Source organism: Ciona intestinalis, unplaced genomic scaffold (assembly GCF_000224145.3).
Source record: "Ciona intestinalis unplaced genomic scaffold, KH HT000025.2, whole genome shotgun sequence".
NCBI classification, from domain to species: Eukaryota; Metazoa; Chordata; class Ascidiacea; order Phlebobranchia; family Cionidae; genus Ciona; species Ciona intestinalis.
Window position 1 is genome coordinate 232,620 of NW_004190347.2, and position 23,827 is coordinate 256,446.

Genomic DNA, 23,827 nt, shown 5'->3' on the forward strand with positions numbered 1-23,827 from the left:
TAGGTTAGGGGGTTAGTGGTTATAGGGGTTAGTAGTTAGTTGTTATAGGGGTTAGTGGTTAGCAAATAAGGTGGGGAGGGATTCTTCACTAGCACCTACCCTTTTATTGACTGTAATCTGTAACTTATTTATCTTCACATGGCACCGAAATAACTTTCTCTGGCTTGGTTGTTCAGGAAATACAATAACTTTAAGGTTTGGCCCTTACCAAATAAAATGCAACTACATAGTTTATTGAAGAATAAAAATAACGGACAGTCTTTCATTGTAACAATCGTAAATTTATAGGCCTAATCAGCATTTCTTTGAGAAAATAAAGACGGTGTTTATCCTTGGAAAATACAGCAAGAATTGGTGTATACCATAAACAATATATGAGTAGGATATGTTTAGTATCTTAGTGACCGACCGCTGGGTTGAAGCAATTGTCGTTAAGTGTCTTGCCCAAGGACACATACGCCCACAATGGTAGCAGCGACGAGCCTTGAACCCATTACCTAATGGTTACAGGCAAGAGCGCTAACCATTACGCCACGGCGCCGCACAAATCTAAATATAACAATAATTTCATTTTCTTGTAAAGGCAGATATATCATATGTGTTAATTACAAGGCAACAAATTTGCTTGAACGTTTACTAAGTGCATTTGGTAAATATGGGATTACAAATCGGAACAACAGGTTTACAAAAATATTGCAATTGGAATATACAGAAACTGTTGTGGGTGCTGGTAAAAAATCCACCCACTGCGTTAACGTTAAATGCTAACTCTTAACTTCTAGCCTTTTTGTGCTCTTCATTTTTCATATGATGTCATGGGAAGATTCTTTACTAGTACCCTGATGTGTAATAATACTAAAAAAGAGTTAGTATAACTATAGCCATGGCCAAAGTCAGTAAACTTTTTAGAAGGTGGGGATATTGGGATGCGCGTTTTTTAAAACAAATTTTGTGCCAGTCTTTACAGATTAAAGCAGTGTGAAAAGTTTCTGAGTAGCCCCACCACCCAAGTTTGATGCCCATGACCGTGGCTTTTATTTTTTGTGGCTTTTATGTGCTGTGTGCTACAGATGATAAATACTGTGGTAATGTGCTCAAAGTATTTGGAGTACCGAGTAGAGCTTCTACTTATTTCTTGCGGTGACAATTATATGTCCTTTCTGGCTTCTGTTGGTAAAGTTGTTGTTCCTTGTGCACATGTAGTGATAGTTTCCTTTCCTCAGTTTAAACACCATACCAGCAAATGAAGCATGTGCATTGTTGAGTTGGACCTGCAGAGTTGCTTTTCTGGCAACAGATTGACCTTGACAGTCTGAACTTTTCTCACACCTGCAAGATTATTAGGTAAGTAAAAAGGATTGCTCTGTTGTTTTTTATTTTACTGTGGTGCAAATATTTTATTTTTTTAGAAGAATGTATGCCTTTACTTTAACTTTTAAGAATACTTTTGTTGGGGGAAGTTCTTTGGTACAAAATCCTTTATCACTTTAGCAGTCAGTCATTAAAAAGGTTTATGTTTTGTCTTTGCCAAAATAAAGTAGAGCACTTCCTAAGAGCAGCTTTATTTTTAAAAGCACCAGAGTTTGGACTTTAGCGAAATTTATAACATCTTGCTAGAATATTCCATTAAAATCGTGTGTAACAAAACTGCAGAAATAAATGATGTTTAAGTAAATACCTACAGCTAAATCTGTTGCGAAATTTATAGAGTATAGCTGGAATATGTATATATTCTATTAAAATTGTGTGTAACAAAACTGTAAGCATAAATAACAACAGCTAGATCAGATACAAAATAATACTTACGAATAATAACCCCCACTAGCCAGTTGAATCGCATTATTTCTACGAATCTCTTCAGGAGTTGAACCATGAATACCAAGGCTACTCCATACCACTTCCATGTCTATAGAATATATTAATAAATATTAATTGAATAATGAATAACTATGTATTGTTATGTTGAGTTTTCTTTAGCTTTCGTTTCTCATTTATTTAAAATTAATATGATTTTTATACATTATAAACAAAAACAACCACTTAAGAATTATGATGGTTTTTGTACATAAAAAACAAACACACTACTTATAAAATAGAGTACTGAGTTTAAACAATTATTTAAAAAATAAGTTACACTCATTCATTATAAAGTATTGACTCTTTTTTGTATCCTTAAAATGTTTGCCCCGTTAAACTACATTTAAAATAACACTTTTGTGTAGGCCTATATTTTTATATATAAACTATATAGGCCTGTATAGCATTGTGAATTCATTAATTTTTATTGTTTAAACTTCTGTAATAACAATCCCATATAAACCCAGCATACTTTGATGAATGGTAGAGTTCTCATAAGTGCATGGAAAGTTTTCCGATGGATCTTGAATCTCAACAAAGTTATGACGATCAGTGCCTCCCGTTCCCTCCCCTGCATCGCCTGTGTCTCCGTCACCACCAGGGGCGCCTGTGAGTGGGTTATGTTATTTCTATGGTGATATTGTAAATTTGAAAAAAAGTGTTTTTTCTCTAACAAATCTAAATTTAGGTAAATAAAATATAATATATGTCTTTGGTTATCGACTAGTTAAGGACTCTGTAAGTTTGTTATGCTGTTTTTATGGTAACATTTTGGTCAGTTAATTCACTTGGGTAAATTCTACCTTTGTTTTATTGGTAAGCAAGTTTTTTAGTAAAATTCAAAATTGGAAAATCTAAAAACCAAAATCTGTAGTACAACATATGCCAAGTAGGTAAAAGTAGCCTCACCAAAACATGTTAAGTGGTTTAATGTTTTTTATATTGAAAGATGGTGCATTAGTTGTTGTCTTGTAAGCATTGGCATAGGTATAGTGGCAGACATGTTTTGCTCACATGGACAACATAGTTAGTTATGAATGGAAACGGGATTACTAATTAACCTAAGAAATTCAGTGTCAATTTTGACAAATAGGAAGTTACTCATATTTTTGTCTGTTTGTGTATAACTTATCTATCTGGCTATTGCCAATATATGTCTCGCATGTCAGTCTGTCCCCCCCCTGTGGATTGTAGCATATTTATCTGTTATTTGTCAGTTTGGCTGTGGTACCTGGCGCGCCAATCTGTCTGAAACAATTTAGCAATCTCTTGGTAGTTAGCCTTAAACTTTTGTCAAGTTTATGAGTCTTCTGTGTTTTATTCTCGGTTCCTGTATCTGTTTTACTGATCAAAGCGCAACTTTAAAAATAGTGTTTTAAGCTTTTCACAACAAACTTACGATTATTGTGAGAATTTGATCCCGTCCATTGAATGTGTATCAGTTCATCTTCCTTTACTACAAGTCTCTTTGGTATAAAGTCATACTCAACAGCTGGGAATGTTTGGACAATGTTTCCCCGTTTCCCTCGAACATTAAGGTTGCGAATGGTGGCTGTTGGGCTAACTGCTGTGATGGCTGGGAGAGTAATATAAAACATATCAAACAGTTTATTGTAGAACAAAATAAACCATATTCACACTGTTTTCAAGAATAGGATTAAATGGCATTTGGTATTTCGTCTTCTTACTTTGTGCTACAGTTTGTGGTAGGATCATATAAATACATGTAAGTATTATATCTATGTTATATGAGCATATCATTAGCTTTTGCACATGCAATATTTTTAGGACACGAGTATTATTATTAATTCATGAGATATGTCTTGCATTGGAAAAAGATCAAATATCACTTGAAGTCTAACTTTTTGCTGCAGCTTATGATGAATCAAAACAGTGTTTAACACTGCTGCTGCTGCATATAAGAAATATATTTTTTACGAATAGGCGCATAGGGTTATGCGAGATTTGTCTGTAATAAAACGTACCTGCTGGCCTTTGTTCAAGGAAGAAAGCATGGCTACGGTCCTGGAAGGTACGTCCTGTTTGTTCCGTGTTAAGAGCCAGTTGTAGTGGTTGTCCGTCTGCCCCGATATCAACTAATGGGTTCTTTTGGATTACAGATGGTTTGATTATCACGTTGTTTTCTCTGTGGAAAAATAGTTTAAATTTTAGTAGACTTGTAGACATAGTTTAGTTATACATGTCATGTTCACTGTCGATTATAGTATGGCATGGGTGTCTTCTTATACACCATACACACATTTTATATATGGGTGTCTCTTTAATACTTCATGCTTGTTTGCGCTCTAACTTTCGACTCTACACCAGAGAGGCAGAGACTAAAACAAGCTTAACATATGAAATTCTAAAGACTTAAATTATAAAACAAAACATTAAAAAGTAAAGAATAGACTTTCTTACTTCTGCTGGTTGTGATCGGATGTTGTACCAAAAGGATCGTAATCATCAGTTGAAATATTGTAACGGATTCTGAAGACGCATCTTTTCTTGTTTCCGCTCGGAAAGTGGGGGATTTTCCATGTGTAGTTGAGGGGAACCCCGTCTAAACTATTCCCCAGGTGGTTCACCCTTGACCATCCTGCTGGCTGTGATAGATGGGAGTTATGATGAATCTAACTTATATATTTCTGTTGGCCAACAGCTGAGTAACCACACTGTTGTTGCGACAGACGTTATAACACGGGTCGACGGGTGTTCTGTTTCATACACCTCGTGCCCACTTACAAGTTACCACGTATGTAACTGATTTATCCTCGCATGGTGGGGTAACGACAGTCGTTATAACACTGGTGTTCTGTTTCATACACCTCGTGCCCGCTTACGAGTTACCACGTATGTAACTGATTTATCCTCGCATGGCGGGGCACCGACAGTGGTTATGACAAGGGTGTTTTGTTTCATACACCCTAGCCTGCTTACAAGTTACCATGTATCAAGGAGTAGCCTTGTAGTCATAAATAATTAAAATTGATCAGAATGTGGGACACTATTCATTATTTTCTATTCAATATGAATGAGATATTACAGTAAGGCACACCAGGGGACGTGCATTTTGGCTTCCTATTCTGTAGGAGTGAGGTTGTACAGTAAAGAACTCCAGGGATATGACTGCCTTTGCCCATTACATTACATTACTCTCTATTGTTTCAAATACCAATGAAAATAAATCACCTGCCCTTAGCAGACTGTAATTACATTATTACTAGTATAGTAGTCTTAGAAATATAAATACTAAAGCCATTCACCTTACAGTCCAGTACAGGTGGCTTTACAAAACAAGCATCATTAATAGTTTCATGGTCAACTATCTTCTTTTGGTTGTATGGTTTCCCCCACGCGTAAACTATTCCCGCACTTGTTTTTTCAGCCGTGTTTTGTGCAAGACACTGAAAGTATCTATGTTACTTACTTTGTTATTCTAATTTTGTACAAAATTGTAACTTTTGATGTAAATAATTGTAACTTTTGGCCTGTATATTATAATACATATAAATGTACTTTATTATACTTTGTTATAACTTCTAATCATTTTTTTTTTAAATTACCAAACAAAATTTTACCAGATATTAAAAAAAAATATGTATATATATATATATATGCATATAATAAAAAAACAGACCTTAATTAATTTTATTATTAGTTCTATATTTTACGACTCATGAACCAAATTTTACCGTTGCTTCTGTTGTGTACGTGGGTGCCAATTCTAAATAATTATGATAATCCACCCATTGTCCTCCTTTGTCCGTGCATTGTGATGCGTTATTAACGGTTGACCAGTGCTTTCTGCCTCCCCCAGTGGCGAAAGTTTCAACGCATTCTCCGTATGTTCGCTTGTTAAAACTGTTGTCTTGGTAATACCTAGGTAGGTTGGTTAAGATTGTTAGTTTATTTGGTGTTACAGAATAATGTTTTATAACTGACACTCTTTCGCACACTTTTAACTGTAGCGTGTTTTAACAACTGTGTTCTGTTTCATACACCTCGTACCCACTTACAAGTTACCACGTATGTAACTTTGTGGGTGAATATTCTGTATGACCAACAATCCGTTACCAGCCAGCTTACAAACATTGCTATACACTCTGTTTCATACACCTCGTACCCACTTACAAGTTACCACGTATGTAACTTTGTTGGTGAATATTCTGTATGACCAACAATCCGTTACCAGCCAGCTTACAAACATTGCCATACACTTACTTGCACATTGTTGCATTATGAGCCAACACAGCAATATCGGTCCACGGTGTTGGGTGCCAGTATGGATAATAATCTCTCTCCTCGGGACATTCGTAACCGCGCCTGTTTTCATTCGGGTTTTGTCGAGTGAAAATGGCGGACGATGTTCCTGCTTGGTTGTTCTTCAGTTGCTGGTCAGCAGTGAATAGCCCTGTGTGGTGTAATTGTTCTGTAATCTTATGCTCACTGTCGAGTTATAACATGGGTGTCTTCTCATACACCAGACACACATGGTGTATTCACACACCTTATGCTCACTGTCGAGTTATAACATGGGTGTCTTCTCATACACCAGACACACATGATGTATTCATACACCTTATGCCCACTGTCGAGTTATAACATGGGTGTCTTCTTATACACCAGACACACATGATGTATTCAGACACCTCATGCTCACTGTCGAGCTATAACATGGGTGTCTTCTTATACACCAGACACACATGATGTATTCATACACCTCATGCTCACTGTTTAGTTATAGCATGGCCAATAGGTGTGCCATATACTGGCACAGAGTACAGTAGTTAGCCTCTAACCTAGGGGTTATGGGTTCAAAGATCGTCACTGCTACCATTCTGGGCATATGTGTCTTTGGGCAAGACCCTTAACGGCAATTGCTTCCTCCAGTTTTGGGTAATGGGCCAAATTCGGCCTAAATCGTAACACCTTAACAAGAACCTCACCCATATAGAAAAATGGGTGTCTTCTTATACACCAGACACACATAACATATCATAAACCTCACTTCTTTATAAGAATACCCCATTACTATCAGTCATTACCTTTATTGCGTTCCCTCCTGTAACAACTGTCGTACCACTCCCATGATTCATGAAGACCGCGATCAGATCTTGTGCTTCTTCTCGTTCTAACGTTAGTTAGTGTTTCTGATTCTGGATCACGCCTTGGCGGCTTAGTGTAAGGCTGGGTACCAGTGGATTGACCGTTTCTTATAGTGATGCTGTCACTTGCTGTAAGAGGTTGGAGTGTTTTAAGGGCATCGAAATTTGACGCATATTATAGGGCGATACATTTTTTTAAATTTTAAGTAAAAATTAGAGGTGACATTGTTATAGTGTCACTTGCTGTTGGAGGTTGTAGTGATTTAGTGGCACAGAAATATTATTAAACTAGGCGCTGTTGTTTTAAATTATAAGTAAATCTTGAGTGACATTGTTACAATGCAGTTACACTCGACAGTCGTTATAACATGGATGTTCCATACACTTCATGCCCGCTTTCGAGTTAGGAGTTACCACGTACATAACTTAGTAAGTTAGTTTTTTAGGAGTTACCACGCACATAACTTAGTAAGTTAGTTTTAGGGGGGGGGGGAGATTTTTTATGCAAGTAAAAGTTATTTTCTTTTTTCTGAAAGAAATATCTCCAGAACAAGTAATCAAATGCTAATGCTTCTCCCATACATATCATATATTTCCTATGTGCGTCATGCCACATATTTCATAGTAAATGTTAAATGACACATGCTAAAATACATTTATACCCATAGTTGTTAAATGTAAAACATGTAATCCTTACGTGCAGCTGTATTTATATTATCCTGGCACATAAACTGCAACACAAGGTTACAGTTCATTTTATGAGGTGCAGTGTCTTCATTCCCTCCACACCCATGCTGATTGGTCCATTCGATTTCAAGCTCAGATCTGCCAGCCAATGAGCTTTGAAAGTAGTTCTAAAAATAACAATTTAATATTTTAATTAAAAAATTAAAGAACTGTTCTAAAAATTGTCGCAATTAAATATATATTTTTAAGTTATACAATTTTGCTTTAAAAAAATCTAACAGAATAAGTAGTTCAATTGATGGCTTTTTTGGGGGTAAAGAGCGAACTGAAGACTAAATCCCACTACTTAGACTGCCTTTGTAGAGGCCCAAAACCCCATCGTAAACTGTCTCTACGGGTTTCTATTTATATTTCACATTCGTCATAAAATATTTGTTCAAAGGCCTCAATCCTAGGGTGGCAGGGTAGGCTAACCCTAAAATGTTCACACTGCATTAATCAGTAATCACTAGAACCAATAACTTAGATTTGGTTCATAAAAAAATATGTCTAGTCTAACTGTCCCTGAAATTTTAAGTGTTTGGCGCCTATGTTGTTGTTAAGGGGTTGGGACCCAACTGGGACCCACCATTCTGTAGTGGTCGTTCTCTGAAGATGATCTTTGGTTGGTTTTGTCGCCATAGTTGTAACCTCCTCTTGCGTTGTTCTGCGGATGTATAAATAAATTAATGAATGTATGAACAAAACTTATTTAACCTCGCCTGGCGGGGCAACGACAATATAACACAGGTGTTCCGTTTCATAAACTTTTTACAAGTTACCATAAATTTGTGGGTGAATAATTTTTTAGATTGTTTCTGTGTGACTGGTAATTTGGATAACCTATTAGTGACCACTGGGTTGGAACAGTCAGGTATCTTGCTCAAGGACACATAAGCCTACAATGGTAGCATCGTTGAGCTTTGAACCTCAAACCCATGGGCTACAGCTAGACACTCTAACCACAGTGCTCCGGCGGCGAACGTGTAATATATGGGAGTGGGGACCATAAATAATTTAATCAATGACCAAATAATTGCACTATTAATTAACTGTGACGTCATACACACCTGTGAATCAAACAATCGATTCCCGTTCGCTCTCGTCGCTGTCGCTTCGCGCGCCCTGTTATTCGATCCACGCGGGTTACTGAGATACACGTCACAATTCACAACCGCGATGCACAATAGTAAAACAATGCGTCGCATATTCGTTTGTATCTATGCCTTAAAATAACTGCATAAAACGTAATAAATTTGGTAAAACTTTCTGCTATACGTATTTTAAAAGAAGATAAGTTAAAAGAGTACAACATAAAATAAATAACTTAATCATCTCTTCGAATTTCGTTTGTATGTAAGTCGTAAAACAACCGCTAAGCATAAAACAATAAAACATGATAAATTTTGCAAAACGGTATGCTATACGTGTTTTTGAACGAAAAACAACATAAAATAACTTAATTATGTCTTCGAATACGAAACTGAATGACGTCATTTTTCGTTCGTTTATTTTAGGCCGAACTTTGTTATGTCGGAAGCTCTGGTTTGAAACTATAGCTACGAAGTCTTTCGGTTATGCGAGGCATGTGATTTTAACAAATGTATTATTCTGGGCTAAGATGGATACCGTTGGCACGTTATATAAAGAAGGGTTGGGGAAGATGGGACATCTTTTCATTCTATTTTCTCGTCCCATTTGGTAGTAAACAAAAAATATTCAAAAAATTATTAAACCATATCCTCACGACTCCTATAGACCGTTGTTAATCGTTAAAACCCGATCAGGATATTTGAATATTATTTGCTAAAAGTGTCCCACTTTCCTCCAAAGTGCTGTATCTATCCTATATTTTCTATGAGATACATAATATTCTATATAAGCCTTTTACATATAAACGAAATTCGCTTCTATCGTTGGTTAATACGTTATATTTTCCTTGTGTACTTTGAACTATGAGCTTATATTTGTCAGAAATGACCATTTCCTGCCGTCAGTTTTAAAATCAATACCTATATTTTTAATATAAACAAATTATCTGTTGTCACACATTATCCCGTATTTCCTAATCGTGTTTTAACAATTCATTTTTAAAGTGGTGAATATACGGTTAAATAATTCTTTTAATATTCTTTGTTTACTACCAAATGGGTCAATAAAGGTAATAAAAACATGTCCCATCTTACCCCAACCTACTACATTACTTCCTATGCGAATTGCATTAACTTCTAACTGTTGTAGCATCAGCGACTTTATACTAGATGTCTGTCGCTATACCCATACAGTGCTATCGTACGCTTACTGTTTGTTCATTTGGTAACCCCATGCTTGCACTTTTAAGTATTACGTTCTATTCTTAGCGAGCTTATATGAAAGCAAAAATAACTACATCGGTCGCTACTTTGATATGGTAGGTTCCCACACAGTAGGACCTTACTGTCACCTCTTATTTAGATAATTGGACACAGTGAACCGTACACTAGTCACGCAAATAGATCTAAATATTTTATGAAGCTGCTGCATTCCCTGCTTTGTCACGTAGTTCCGGGTCCACTATTATGATGTCACACAGCCTACTCTTATGTCACAGAACAGCTAAACTGAGCGACCGTTGCTAGCACAGGATATGATTTAGAATTAGATTCTCCCACCTTACTGACTTCTCTGTTTAGCTATGAAAGTTAGTTACGTAGCCTGGGGCCAAACTAAGCGCACGTGAATCACTCTAGCTGCGCGACTCACAATAACGCCTTATACCGAAACAATGCTGCGACCATTGTGCGTTTCATCATGTGACTGTGACGTAGTATCGTGTCACGCGTCCTTCTGCCCTCGCACTTTTACGAAACTATTGTCCAGTGTGCTTATATTTCTAGTGATTATTATGACGCAGGTGTAGGTTAATAATAGGCAGGTCGGTTAGCGCGATATCGGTTAATCAGAGCAGTCAGGATAGTAGTGGACCTATCACCAGTATGAGTTATCTGATGCAGGTTTGCTACCACGCATAATGTAATACAGGGACAGTTTATATGAGTTGTATTCAATGTATATAGACGATACACACAGTGTTGTATATAAGCACGGATAGCCTTTCGTCATTAGCTATTAGTATAGACTTGAGGCGGATAAATACGATAATAGACGAAGTTCGACTAAGTCCAAGGTCTCATAGCGTTCCTCGCTTTAAGTCTTAGGGTCTAACCCACATAGAATGAAAGTTCAAGGTGTATTTACGATTGCCACATTACGCTAAATTAGTTTTTCAATCTAAGTTTTTAAAAAGTCGCCTAAAAACTTGTTCAAAGGTGTTCCATTTACCATGCACTAAACGTTATATGTGTTCTACTAACGGTCTTGGAGACGGAGTTATAGATTGTTTGCGCGTTTATTTAGCTTTGAACATTGGCTTAAAAGTTGCGTGTCAGGTTCAGTTGTGTATATTTCCGTTAACGAAATCCTGTAGCTGGTTTTACGCTGAATGTATAGTTCTAATAATGACATAACATAAATAATTTTATCCTTTCGTGTACGATAGCGAAGATCAAAGAATTGAAACAACAAAGAGAAGGGAATTAGCTGCAAAACGACAATCGTAAAACACGCTAGGATAAAACTAGTATCTTCCTTCTGGTTTAAACTATAAATTAAGTTTGACGTAACTGTTGCCGCGCCTGTGTCACTTAATCGCTACAGAAATCAGAATTAATCTAGAATGTATTTAAACTTAAACTTAAACTTGAAATTTTTCGCCCGAAGCGAGTTACTGTTCCAATTTATTTCATTGTCTTACGCGCGCGTTCTCTTTCACGTTTCTTACATTATGACATCATATCTTTATTATTGTGACATTAAACAAATAAAGTCGTCTTGTGTTACAGCACTGAATATAAGGAAATATGAAACAAGTTCCAATCTTTGTGCTGTTGGCAACATTGCTGCAGATATGTGTGGCTGATATATATATGCATAATCCGAGGTGATTAAATTTAATGAATATGTATAAGAACTTTATATTGTCCTGTTTATAATGTTTATATTATCTGGTAAACTGGTTACACCATGTGTGTATAAGAAGACACCCATGTTATAACTCGACAGTGAGCATGAGGTGTATGAATACACCATGTGTGCCTGGTGTATAAGAAGACACCCGTGTTACAACTCGACAGCAAGCATGAGGTGTATGAATACAACATGTGTGCCTGGTGTATAAGAAGACACTCATGTTATAACTTGACAGTGAGCATGTGGTGTATGACTACACCATGTGTGCCTGGTGTATAAGAAGACACCTGTGTTACAACTCGACAGCAAGCATGAGGTGTATGAATACACCATGTGTACCTGGTGTATAAGAAGACACTCATGTTATAACTTGACAGTGAGCATGAGGTGTATGAATACATCATGTGTGTCTGGTGTATAAGGAGACACCCATGTTATAACTCGACAGTGAGCATGAGGTGTATGAATACACCATGTGTGTCTGGTGTATAAGAAGACACCCATGTTATAAATCGACAGTGGGCATAAGGTGATTTTTGATTAAACTATCCTTTGCAAATTACTCCATTGTTTTGGACAATGCATCATAATTGCTATTGTTTTATCAGAGGTTCAAACAATCGTTACAATGAGCGTGGACGAGGTAGAAACAATGCAAATCGCATGTTTGATTCACAGAATAATAACAGGGGAGGCTACAATGTGGGCAACTTGTATTACCATGTTGGGTCAAAGCTACAACTTGAATGGTGGGTATTTATATATTTTTGTACACAGTGGCGCAGCCAGAAATAAATAAGGAGGGGTTTTAATCAAAAAAATTTCAAAATATGTTGTTTTTTTTAATTTTTTAAATTCTTTTTTTTTTGGTTTAAAAGGGGGGGTCACAACCCCTAAACCCCCCTGGTTGCGCCACTGGTTGTACAGCATCTAATCTTAACCAGCGCCAAGTCAAAGGTCATAGGTTGTTTATTGGGGATTAGGGAATATTTAATATACCCCCCTCATGGCTTTGTTACTTTTAGAGATTGTATTGTTTTGTACATTAGATACAGACTGCTGCAAAATCTTTGTTTAATGTACAAGCCGACAAGCAAACATCATTTCCTAACCAGTGTAACATGGCTCTCCAAGATTAATTGCTTATTAGGATTGATATATCTGTGTTCATGGCTTTGTTAAGTTTAAGATACCAGTTGTATTTTACACCATTTATAAACCACTACCCAGAGGCACCCACTAAACAGTTAAAGTTATACAGTTTTTAAAATATGGTTTGGTGGGAGGATACAGGACATTTCTGTCACATAATATTCAAATATCCTGATTATATTTTAAAAATTAACACTGGTCTATGGATTTCGTGAGGATACGATTTTATAATTCTTTAAATATTCTTTGTTCATACCAAATAGGACGAAAAAATAGAAGGAAGAGGTGTCCCATCTTCTCCCATCCTACTATATATAATAAATTAATATAGAACCCTTTGTTTCAGGACAAACCAACATTCTTGTGGTAACCAGAATGCTCATTGTGACATCATAATCCAATATATGTGTGGGGACTTGGTGCGAGACGGGACTGTCACATCCACTATCCCCACCAACCCCACTATGTGTAAGAACCTGGATTGCAACAACGACAAGACTTATGGGATGCACGAGGATTTCTACAGCTACATTAACTGCAGGTCAAGAGAGAGAAATCGTGGGCTCTTTAATGCAGATAGAGTGAGTTTACTACATAGTTGGTTTCATTATATTTGTTATCTAAACTTAAGTTAAGCGGTAGCACCATGGGTGTTGGGGTGGTGGGTCAACTCTGGCTAAACCTCAGGTCACATGGCGTGCCTCGCTGTTGGACCTTTATAGAATAGAATGTAGACTAGAGCAATAGGCTCTTGCCCAATCTTGGGGCCTATGAATTGTCTCACTGTAGGACCTCACCCATATAAAATAAAATGTACATATACAATGTTGGGTAATGGGCCAAATCTACACTTAAAATCTTAACTGCTGTACCTAACAGAATAGAACAGTTGTGAGTAAAAGAACAAACAAAAAATATCTACGCTGACCTGCGCTAAAAATGGTGGATATAGATATTTCTTTGTTTGCCATCTGTAATTTAACCAAGTTCTCCTAGACCCAAGTTATATTTGGCCTCAACATTGCCCTAATATTATGTTGCTACTGTTGTTTTGTAGATACAAATATAGTTAACCAAACCAAGCCAACAAAACAACCCCACAGACCACAGACAAAGTGTAATTTCTCATACACCAGCCATTTATGGGAAGCCTATAATTTGTGAACAATCTTCCTAAACAGGGACATCGTTACCCTGATCCTAAACCACCAATAATAGCATTTATTGGCGGTCACAAAACTTAAAAATAAATTGCTTTTGTTGCTGACATACTTTCCCGGTCGTTTCTGCTAGCAACAGTGCTTGTGATGTCACAAACATGTATTTTTACTTGCGGTTTTTGTGGGAATGTTGCAAAATAACCCGTTTAATGTCAGTTTTGCTCAAAATTGTGGCAATTACTGCATTTCAAATGCGCCCGCTTTTAGATGTGTTTTTTACAACTAATCTCCTTTGTTCATATCACAACAATGCCCATTCAAACATAATAGTCGTTAATTTAGAACACCCATTGTTACATCACCAGCATAACAATGTCTTTATGATTTCAGAATCTAAGGACAAACCAAGCAACAAGAACTCGACAAAATCAGAACGGGAACAGGCGCGGTTACGAATGTCCTGAGGAGAGAGATTACTATCCTTACTGGCACCCAATGCCTTGGAAGGTATTCCATTTAGTGCTGAATAATATTATATCTGTTGGCTATATGTTTTTGTGGTAATGGAAAACCCTGGCCTAAATAGCAGAACACCATATGTATATAAATGTATTTATTGCTGAATAAAGTTATATACGTTGTTTGGGGTTGTTTTTAAGTTTTTTGGAAAACTCTAGGCCTAAATCCCAGAACACCATATATAGTGGGGTGGGGGAAGATGGGACACCTTTAGCACATAATATCTAAATATCCTGTTCCTGTTTTAAACAATTAACAACGGTTTATGGGAGTCGTGAGAATACGGTTTTATAATTGTTTCAGTGTTTTTGTTTACCACTAAATTAGACCCATCTTCCCCCACCCTACTATATGTATAAATGTGATAAAAAGTTTAGAAAGTAATGTATTTATTGCTAAAAAAACAGATAACTGTTACCAGTATGTTTATGGTGCTTAGTTAATGAGCCAACTCTGGCCTAAATCCCATGTCCCCTGACATTCCTTATTGTAAATAAGAGGCTATGGTGGCACTTCCACCAAACAATTGCCTGTGTCTTTGTTTATGAAATATAAAGTAGGACATTTATAGTCACTCTGTGTGTATTTATGCTTCATATAGGCCACAGAAATGTAAATATAAACTAAATATATATTTACATGCATTCATAAGTTTTGAATCATAATGTTTATGTATTCTTTTAAATTTTTTAAACAATACCAAAACACTGTACACAAAAAAAATGAATAAAAAATGTTTTGGTATGAATTCTTTATATTATGACATCACAAATAACATTTGTCTTTGTCTAGAATTGTCTGTTGTCTGTGACCTATGTCATGCATTATGATGTCATAATTCTACCTGTTTCCTGTCATTCACCTAAATCAAACCAAATATGATGAATTAAACTTGATTGTTAAATAGAAACATTTGTTACAAGTTTTCTATTATAGCAATGGGTTGCTAAAACACATATAACTCAAGGACCCCCCAACGTAACGCTTATGAAACTATTTGTGAATAAGCCCCCCAAAACTAATCATCCATAAAGTAACAAACATGATAACTTGTAAGTGGGCATGAGGTGTATGGAACAGAACACCCGTGTTGTAACGACTGTCGTTTCCCCGCCACGCGAGGTTAAATAAGTTACATACGTGGTAACTTGTAACCAGGCACGAGGTGTATGAAACAACCGTGTGATAATGACTGTCGTTTTCCGGCCACACGAGGATAATTAAGTTACATTGATACATTCATGTTCAATATTATGCTAATGTTAATATGATATTTTCCACACAGGATATCGCTGTTTTGACGAATGATGTCTCAAGATGCCCCATGTATAAAACAGAGAGTCAGAACGTTAAGGATAGATATGCTTGTGATGTGGACAATAACTACCTCTACATGGTATGTTAAAGTAACTACCTCTACATGGTATGTTTAAGTAACTACCTCCACGTGGTATGTTTAAGTAACTACCTCTACATGGTATGTTTAAGTAACTACCTCTACATAGTATGTTAAAGTAACTACCTCTGCATGGTATGTTAAAGTAACTACCTCTACATGGTATGTTAAAGTAACTACCTCTGCATGGTATGTTTAAGTAACTACCTCTACATAGTATGTTAAAGTAACTACCTCTGCATGGTATGTTAAAGTAACTACATGGTATGTTTAGATAATAACTTTCTGCTCCATCAAATCTCTGTAATAATGGCCCAAATCTGGCCCAAAAATGCAGCACCTAATCAATGTAGAATGGAAATAGAATTCAAATTCAAAGCTGACAAGGCCAACCTATTGACCTGTATTCAATACCCTATTTAAAACAATCCACTCCACAGAGATCCACCTCTAACTCAGGAAACAACTTGATTCCGATCACTAAAGATGAATGCGAGGCTTTCAAATACACAGTTGGCAATACACAGGTACTTTGTGGTATGATGTGCCTTGTATAAGTGCTATTACCTCTATCATGGGTTTTTTTAGCAGTTGTAACGACTGTCGTTGCCCCATCATAAACAAGTTACATTCATCTAATACTTAACCATTTACCCCCCTAGTACAATAGTAGCAGCGTCGAACCCTCATCCTATGAGCTTACTTAAACCCTTATCACGCTTACTGCAACTTAACCACTTATTTAAGTCATTGTAACTTTACAATACAACGGCACATGAAAGCGATATTTTCAGCCATACAGAAAAAACGCACCAACAAAGTTACATAAGTAGTAACAAATTGCATTCATTCAATGCTTAAACCCCTTATTACAGTAGAATGGTGCATGGAAGCGATCCTCACAAAACATATTACATAGCATATTTATAGCTTATTACAGCAGGTCGCAGCATAATATAGAATATTTAAATTGTAACTTTACAGTATAACGGCACATGGAAGAGATACCCCTCTCACGGGATCGCCGCCCCTGTGTGTCACATGAACCAATGGTCACGTGATAATCATCTCGGAAACACAGTGGGAGGACAAACGTTCAACTTTAATTGGACGATCCCTAATGATGTGAATGAGAGATGTGTATTAAGAATGAGGTGAATGTTTAGAAAATATATATTATAAAAAAAGTATATTTATAAATTATAATGTTAGAATTTATTTTTTAAAAATATATTATAGCAGGGTGGGGGTAGATGGGATACCTTCAGCACATAATATCCAAATATCAAGATCGTGTTTTAAACAATTAACAACGGTCTATGGGAGTTGTGGGAATACGGTTTTATAATTCTTTGAATGTTGTTTGTTTACTACCAAATGTGACAGGAAAATGAAATGTTTTCTCAGCTTCCCCACCCTACTATATAAAAATTCCCCGCGACCTCAACCACATAGAATAGATTGCATTACGTTTTACGTTCAATATAATATAATGTATAGCGAGGGTTAAAAACATTAAACGCAGCTTATAATTATTCGTTAAAATATTGTGCATTTACCTTCCATAGATACAACATTTCAACCGGTGATTACGATCGCGACAACACAACTTCTCTCCATAATAATCGGCGCAGAAGAGACGGACCTGGTCCCGATGTTTGGTCTCGGCAAGGTTTGCCCAACTTATGCTAAAATATACTTTGATGAAAAAATAATTGTAACAAATTACTTGACTAAGATTTTTCTGTATTGAAAATAGTTAAACATGAAAATAGTTAAACATAAATGTTTGTTATTTGTCAACTTGCTGTAGCGACCACGCTTTTTTTCTTCCAATTAAGTCTTAATATGTTTTAATCGTAAGCGTTTTTTGTTTTTAATATTTTTCAATCTTTGCTACCGTAATTAAAGAGAGAAATAAAGTTATTATTTATAAAATTATAAAAGCGATTCCTTATACCAGGTCTTACGCAAGCAGAAGGCACGGCTCGCGGTTATTTGTTCAGGAACAATCCTACCGTTGATATATTTGGCCTTGATAAGTTGAAGCTACGACTAGCACTTGCCACTCAACAATATGGACGAACCTTCCAGGATCGAAGCCACACGTTTGCCATTCGACCAAGACCCCCTGGTGTGCCTGAAGGGGCAACAATTGATAATGTTAATGTGAGGGGAAAACGTGGGAATATTGTTCAGGTAAGAAGATAGTTTTAATGTAGGAGAATTATAACATGGGTGTGCTATATTATACACCAAGTGTCTGCTTAAGTGTTCAACAAATAAAGGTTATTTGAATTATAATAATTGTTTTCAATTATCATACTAATCTGTTCCATACACCTCATGCCTGTTAATGAGTTGACACATATGTAACTTTATGGGTGAATAAACCCGTTGGTGACCACTAGTTATAAATTAGAACACACTCCCAAATTGCTGGCAGCATCAAACCGCAAAACTGATACCTTTGCCACGGCACCAAAACTAACTTGTACCCCCCCTCCAGGTTTACCCTGGTGTTGAATACGACTTTGTTCCGAACACCGTCCAACTTACATCCGGTGGTTACGCTCATATACAGTGGACGGGATCTGATTCCAACCCCAATAATAATGATGGGCAAGGAAGGCAAGGAACGGATAGAAGCAACATGGTCATGATAAAAGCACCTGTAAGTGTCTACATGTTTATAAAGGGAATTATTAGGGCTTATGCCCTCACTAATTTGAAGCTATATTTATATATATTTTGTAAATGTAAGTACATATGGTAGGGTGGGGGATGACGGAAAATAATTATTTCCAACAAAAAAATCAATTCAATATATATTCCCGTTTGCGCTTATATTAATCACAACATATTTCCTTTATTTGTCATAATAATGCCAACATCCTTTATGACCAAATAAAGTGAGTTATTGTGTCCGTTACCTCATTATGTGTCATCAATTAACTGCCTTTGATTGGGTCAGTTAATTATGATGTAACAACGGTATATCAGTGACATCATAGTGGCAGATAATAGACCATTGTTCTCAATAAAAATGGATTATCGTATCCATTGTTTTATAAACTACCATTATGACTCAACAATGATTCATCAGCTAAAAAATTTCCATTGCTGAGTCATAATAATACACCTGCAAATTTCCTTTGATTAAATGTTTATTATTATTACACAACGTGTAGGACAGTGGATAGCGCGCCTGCCTGTAACCAAGAGGTAATGGTTCCAAGGCTCGTTGCTGCTACCATTGTGGGCGTATGTGTCTTTGGGCAAGACACTTAACGGCAATTTCTCCGAACCCAGTTGTCACTAATGGGTTGTCCAAATTATCAGCCATACAGAAAAACAATCACCAACAAAGGTACATACGCGGTACCTCGCAAGCGAGCACGAGGTGTATGAAACAGAACACCTGTGTTATTACGACTGTCATTGCCCCGCCATGCCAGGATAAATAAGTTACATTCGTAAATAAGTTACACTCGATAAATAAGTTACAAACAGAAACCCCAGTTATTGATTTTCCCCTGCCACGTGAAGATATATAAATTGCATTCGTTAAAATTTCTTTTATCTAAACATTCAATATACCAGGTCTACCCTAAAGGAGACCCGCTTACAAAGATAGGAAGGTTTGGTCAGTTGTCATCCAGCATACCAGAGCATTTAAACATCGCATCTATCGGTGGATTGCCGATATCTGATCTCAAGTATCTCGCTACACTTAGCAGTAAGTTGGTTTATTATTATTTGATAACATAACTTTAGTTACCCATGTTGGTATTTCTAGCCCACAGTTTTTTTGTTTGAGGCACGATGTTACCATTGTAGGTGGGCGTATATGTCCTGGTCACTATGGATTATCTAAATTGTCAGCCATCTAAAAAATTATTAGTTACATACGATGCTGGTTCACTATTACAAGGTGTATGAAACAGAACACCTGTGTTATAACGACTGTCGTTGCCCCGCCATCCGAAGATAAATAAGTTACATACGTGGTAACTTGTAAGTTGGCACGAGGTGTATGAAACTGAACATCCGTGTTATAACGACTGTTGTTTTCCCGCCAGGCGAGGATAAATAAGTTGCATTAAATTAGAATTAACCAAAAGATAAACAAGTTGCATTTATTCATCTTTTCTTATTCCCACAGACAAACATGAAACAGAACATCCATGTTATAACGACTGTCGTTTTTAGAGCACACAAGAATAAATAAGTTATATTCCTTCATTCTTTCATTTATCTTTTCTTATTCCCACAGACAAACAGTTTGGTGGAGACATGGATGAATTGAACGAAGCTGGAACTTATTTTGACCTCGGTCTTCGTAAAATCACAAGCACAGGCATATATAGTTACATGTGCACGAGGAACAATAACTTCTCCAATCGTAGCCAGAAGGGGAAGATGGTGGTCATTGATTCAGCCGTAGCAAGCGATACAATTGATAGCCAGGGTGGAGCCATCACTGTAACTGGGTAAGATGGTTTTTTGATTTATTTTCCCCTTAGTTGGGTAAAGGTGGCTGTACACAGTATCCGGCGTGCGAATTTGCATGCAAAGTTGTATGCAAACCCATTACTGAGTTTCGCATGCGGCAGCGAAATCCGGACAAAACAGACAAATTCCGGAAACTGTGTACAGCAGACGGTTATTTAGTATACAGCTGTTGCAGGGTAATTTGGTTTGGGGATATCACTGTAACAGGGTAAGATGGTTATTTGCGCATTTTTCTTCTAAAATTAGTTAAAAATAACTTGGGGGGTCTCTTTTACCTTTTTTTACTAAATTTTCTTCTCTATAACTTCTTTGTAGTGATATTGATTTTGTTGCAAAACTTCATCTGACCATTGTTTTCATACGGCAGTGAATCGCCCACCCTTATGAGGGTACCACGTGGAGCATTGACTGCACCCATGTACATGGAGTTATGGGAACTCAGCAGTAACGAGTTCACGGTAAAAGTGTTGCCACCACATAGTGACTTGGTGTCTGATGTCGTCCATGTTACACCAGATGTAAGTTTCCAATAAATTGTTTGTTTATTTCTTCTATTACATTACCATTGGGGAACTATTTTTTTGGATTTTGTTTGAAATCTTTTAGTGACATTTTTAAAATACACTCATAGTTGTCAAACATTGGGAACCTCATTGATTAATATGGTGAATGCAATATACTTTGGCTCTGCTTGTTTGTATAGACACCTAACAGCAGGGTAAAATCTGGGGTGACATTGTTAAAATACAATTACACTCATAGTTGTCAAACATAGGGAACCTCATTGATTAATGTGGTGAATGCAATATACTTTGGCTCTGCTTGTTTGCATAGACACCTAACAGCAGGGTAAAATCTTGGGTGACATTGTTAAAATACAGTTACACTCATAGTTGTCAAACATAGGGAACCTTATTAATTAATATGGTGAATGCAATATACTTTGGCTCTCTTTTTTATTTATTCTTCTTTATGAGTGAGGTCCTTTTCAAGGACCTCAGGATTTAGGCCAAGTTTGGCTCATTACCCCAACAAACATAAAGCCCATGCAAGTCCTATGTGCGACTGGTGCCGTGATACACATCGCACTCAGACGCATATTTTTTTGTACCATTTTTTTAATCCCTGTGTGAATACTAAATAGCAAATCCACATAGATGTATATGCCTATTATAACCTGACAGTGAGCATGAGGTTCATTAACCCACATCTCCAAACAGGGTGAACTCTCGTCCAACGGAACACAAATGCAAATCGACATGAAACTCAAGGAGGACGTCGGGTCCCTTTATGATGTCACAGTGTATCGTTCAACTGACGGTACAACGTCATGGGTACAGCTAGAATCTAGCGGAAAAAGTGGAGGGATTGTCTCATTCCAAACTTCTTCAGGAGGCCACTTTGTGGCAGCAAAGAGCGTAGCACCAGGTCCTATGGCAGGTGAGAAAAATTCTTTTTTTTTACTTTTTTTGTGTCCTGGTCCTTTGAGAAAAGGATTTGTGTTTTTGCTTAAAAGAATGTAACGTGACTTATTTATCTTTGACTTTTCTAGGGATGACTAATTTTTTAGGGGTATTTTTTAGTAGTGTGCCTGATAAAAATATGTTTTAAAAAAAGGTCTTTAAGCTTTATAGGTTAAAGTTTGTATTTTTACTTGAGCCCTTAATAAATTATGCCTGACAGGTATAGGTTCAAAACTATGTTTCTTAAGACTTGTTATATATTTGTAGGTCTAATTTTGGGTTGTATAGTCGCGTTTATTCTCATCGTTGTTGTTGTTGTACTCGTGCGACAAAACAAAATCACACTTAAGGGTTATGGAGGAAAAGTTTAGCTGGGGAATACCCGGACACCCATGACCTGGAAAACCCCTTGATTCATGTCTTGTTACGCAAAGTGACATTTTAAAAAAACAATAAAAATATTAATTTTTATAATCATCTGGCTATTAATGAAACTTCTTTTATCTAAAATTTTACAATCTGATGCCTTTTGTCTAAAAGTGAAGTTTTTACAAAAAATGTTTTTTCTCAAAAACATTAAAAAATATTTGTTTTTACAGCGAAGTTATAACATTTAATAGAGCATAGTATGTCGAATTGTCACAAAAATTATAAAATCTTAACTTTTTTGTATATTTCTCTCTTGCACTTCTATATTCTCACTTTAGGGGAATTCCGAGCACTTACATAACATGTTCCTATCTTAAATATTAATAAATATATCTCAAAATGCAAATCATGGATAATTTTATTCTTCGAAACACCTTGATTTTTGACTGTTTTGTGGGTCCTGTAAGTCTAGAGCGCTACACAACGGATAAAAAAAACGTTTGTATTTATCCTGTGAATGCTAACGGGTATAGTCAACTGTCCAGTTTTTTTTAAAGTATATTAATCTTAAATTTTTTGACGCCATTTTATTTTCCGATTATAAAACAATAATTGACGCACATGATACACAAATTTTTGAGGTAAAGATCGGATTAAAACTGATGTTTTTAAATTATTTGGGGGGAAGGCGGTCCTCCTTGACCACCTTGGATGTCCGCCACTGTTGCCACACAAACCAAACTACTGATGTAGTTTTGTGGTTCATTGTAATCATTAACTTAGCGGCGGTTTATCGTAGCTTGCAAATATTTATTTCATGTAAGTGCTTTTGTATTGTTGTATAACAATGCTTTAGTGACGTAACACAATACGCGACTACATTGTCGTTAAATACCAATAGTTCGAAACAAGGATATGACGTCATAGTAGCAGCATTTCTCGGTAACAGACAGCAAGAATATGATGTTGTGTGTGTTGGTTTAACAGCCACGCTTTTTAACTGACAATCTTTAGCATATTTTTATTCATAACGACAATCGCCAAGTAGGTTTTACCCCGACGTGTTTTAACGACTGTCTTTTTACTTTTAATTCCATTCTCTTTGTCGTCTTGTTAAGCCGATCTTCACTATTGTTTTCGAAGAGATCAGTTAAAAATTATGCTGTAATCACTAAACGATAAAATGGAGTAGCATAATCAATATTCTCGTGTATTTTGATTCATAAACTTTTCCAATAATAAGATATGTTTTTATTTACGAAGATCAAACTATTTAAAGCAACGAATAGAATGGAATTAGCAACAAAACGACAGTCGTTAAAACACGCCAGGGGTTAAAAATACCTAAGTAAAACTGAATGAATGTAACTTCTCGCGTGGCCAGAAAACGACAGTCATTATAACACGGGTTTTCATATTCACCAATCACCTCTGAGTCCCCCGAGTTACTTTGTATGTTACTTTGCGGGTAGTTGAATAATAAAATGTCAAATAAAGGCGTCGCTGAATAAACAACAAAAAAACAAGGCAAGCGCAAATGGTACTGAGTTTAAT

At 36.4% G+C, this 23,827-nt stretch overlaps 2 protein-coding genes across 2 annotated transcripts; one reads left to right on the forward strand and one right to left on the reverse strand.

Annotated features, from left to right (window-relative positions):
* Positions 1 to 547: 547 nt before the first annotated feature.
* On the reverse strand, positions 548 to 8,948 carry LOC100182657 (protein DD3-3-like). Its single transcript, XM_002122695.5, has 13 exons — positions 8,762 to 8,948; positions 8,281 to 8,358; positions 7,663 to 7,819; positions 6,906 to 7,094; positions 6,082 to 6,271; positions 5,553 to 5,739; positions 5,124 to 5,264; positions 4,279 to 4,463; positions 3,843 to 4,003; positions 3,257 to 3,433; positions 2,330 to 2,464; positions 1,807 to 1,906; positions 548 to 1,329 (listed from the first exon to the last, which is right to left on the reverse strand). Exons 1-13 carry the CDS (start codon positions 8,897 to 8,899, stop codon positions 1,125 to 1,127), a joined length of 2,043 nt encoding a protein of 680 aa, XP_002122731.1. The 5' UTR covers positions 8,900 to 8,948; the 3' UTR covers positions 548 to 1,124.
* Positions 2,333 to 22,679, forward strand: LOC100181835 (protein DD3-3). Its single transcript, XM_002128634.5, has 16 exons — positions 2,333 to 2,466; positions 11,573 to 11,670; positions 12,308 to 12,448; positions 13,198 to 13,432; positions 14,402 to 14,518; positions 15,816 to 15,926; positions 16,367 to 16,453; positions 16,911 to 17,080; positions 17,495 to 17,598; positions 17,890 to 18,125; positions 18,436 to 18,600; positions 19,530 to 19,665; positions 20,203 to 20,419; positions 20,809 to 20,959; positions 21,662 to 21,881; positions 22,172 to 22,679. The coding sequence occupies exons 2-16, from the start codon at positions 11,591 to 11,593 to the stop codon at positions 22,273 to 22,275; spliced, it is 2,274 nt and encodes a 757-aa protein (XP_002128670.1). The 5' UTR covers positions 2,333 to 2,466; positions 11,573 to 11,590; the 3' UTR covers positions 22,276 to 22,679.
* Positions 22,680 to 23,827: the final 1,148 nt, after the last annotated feature.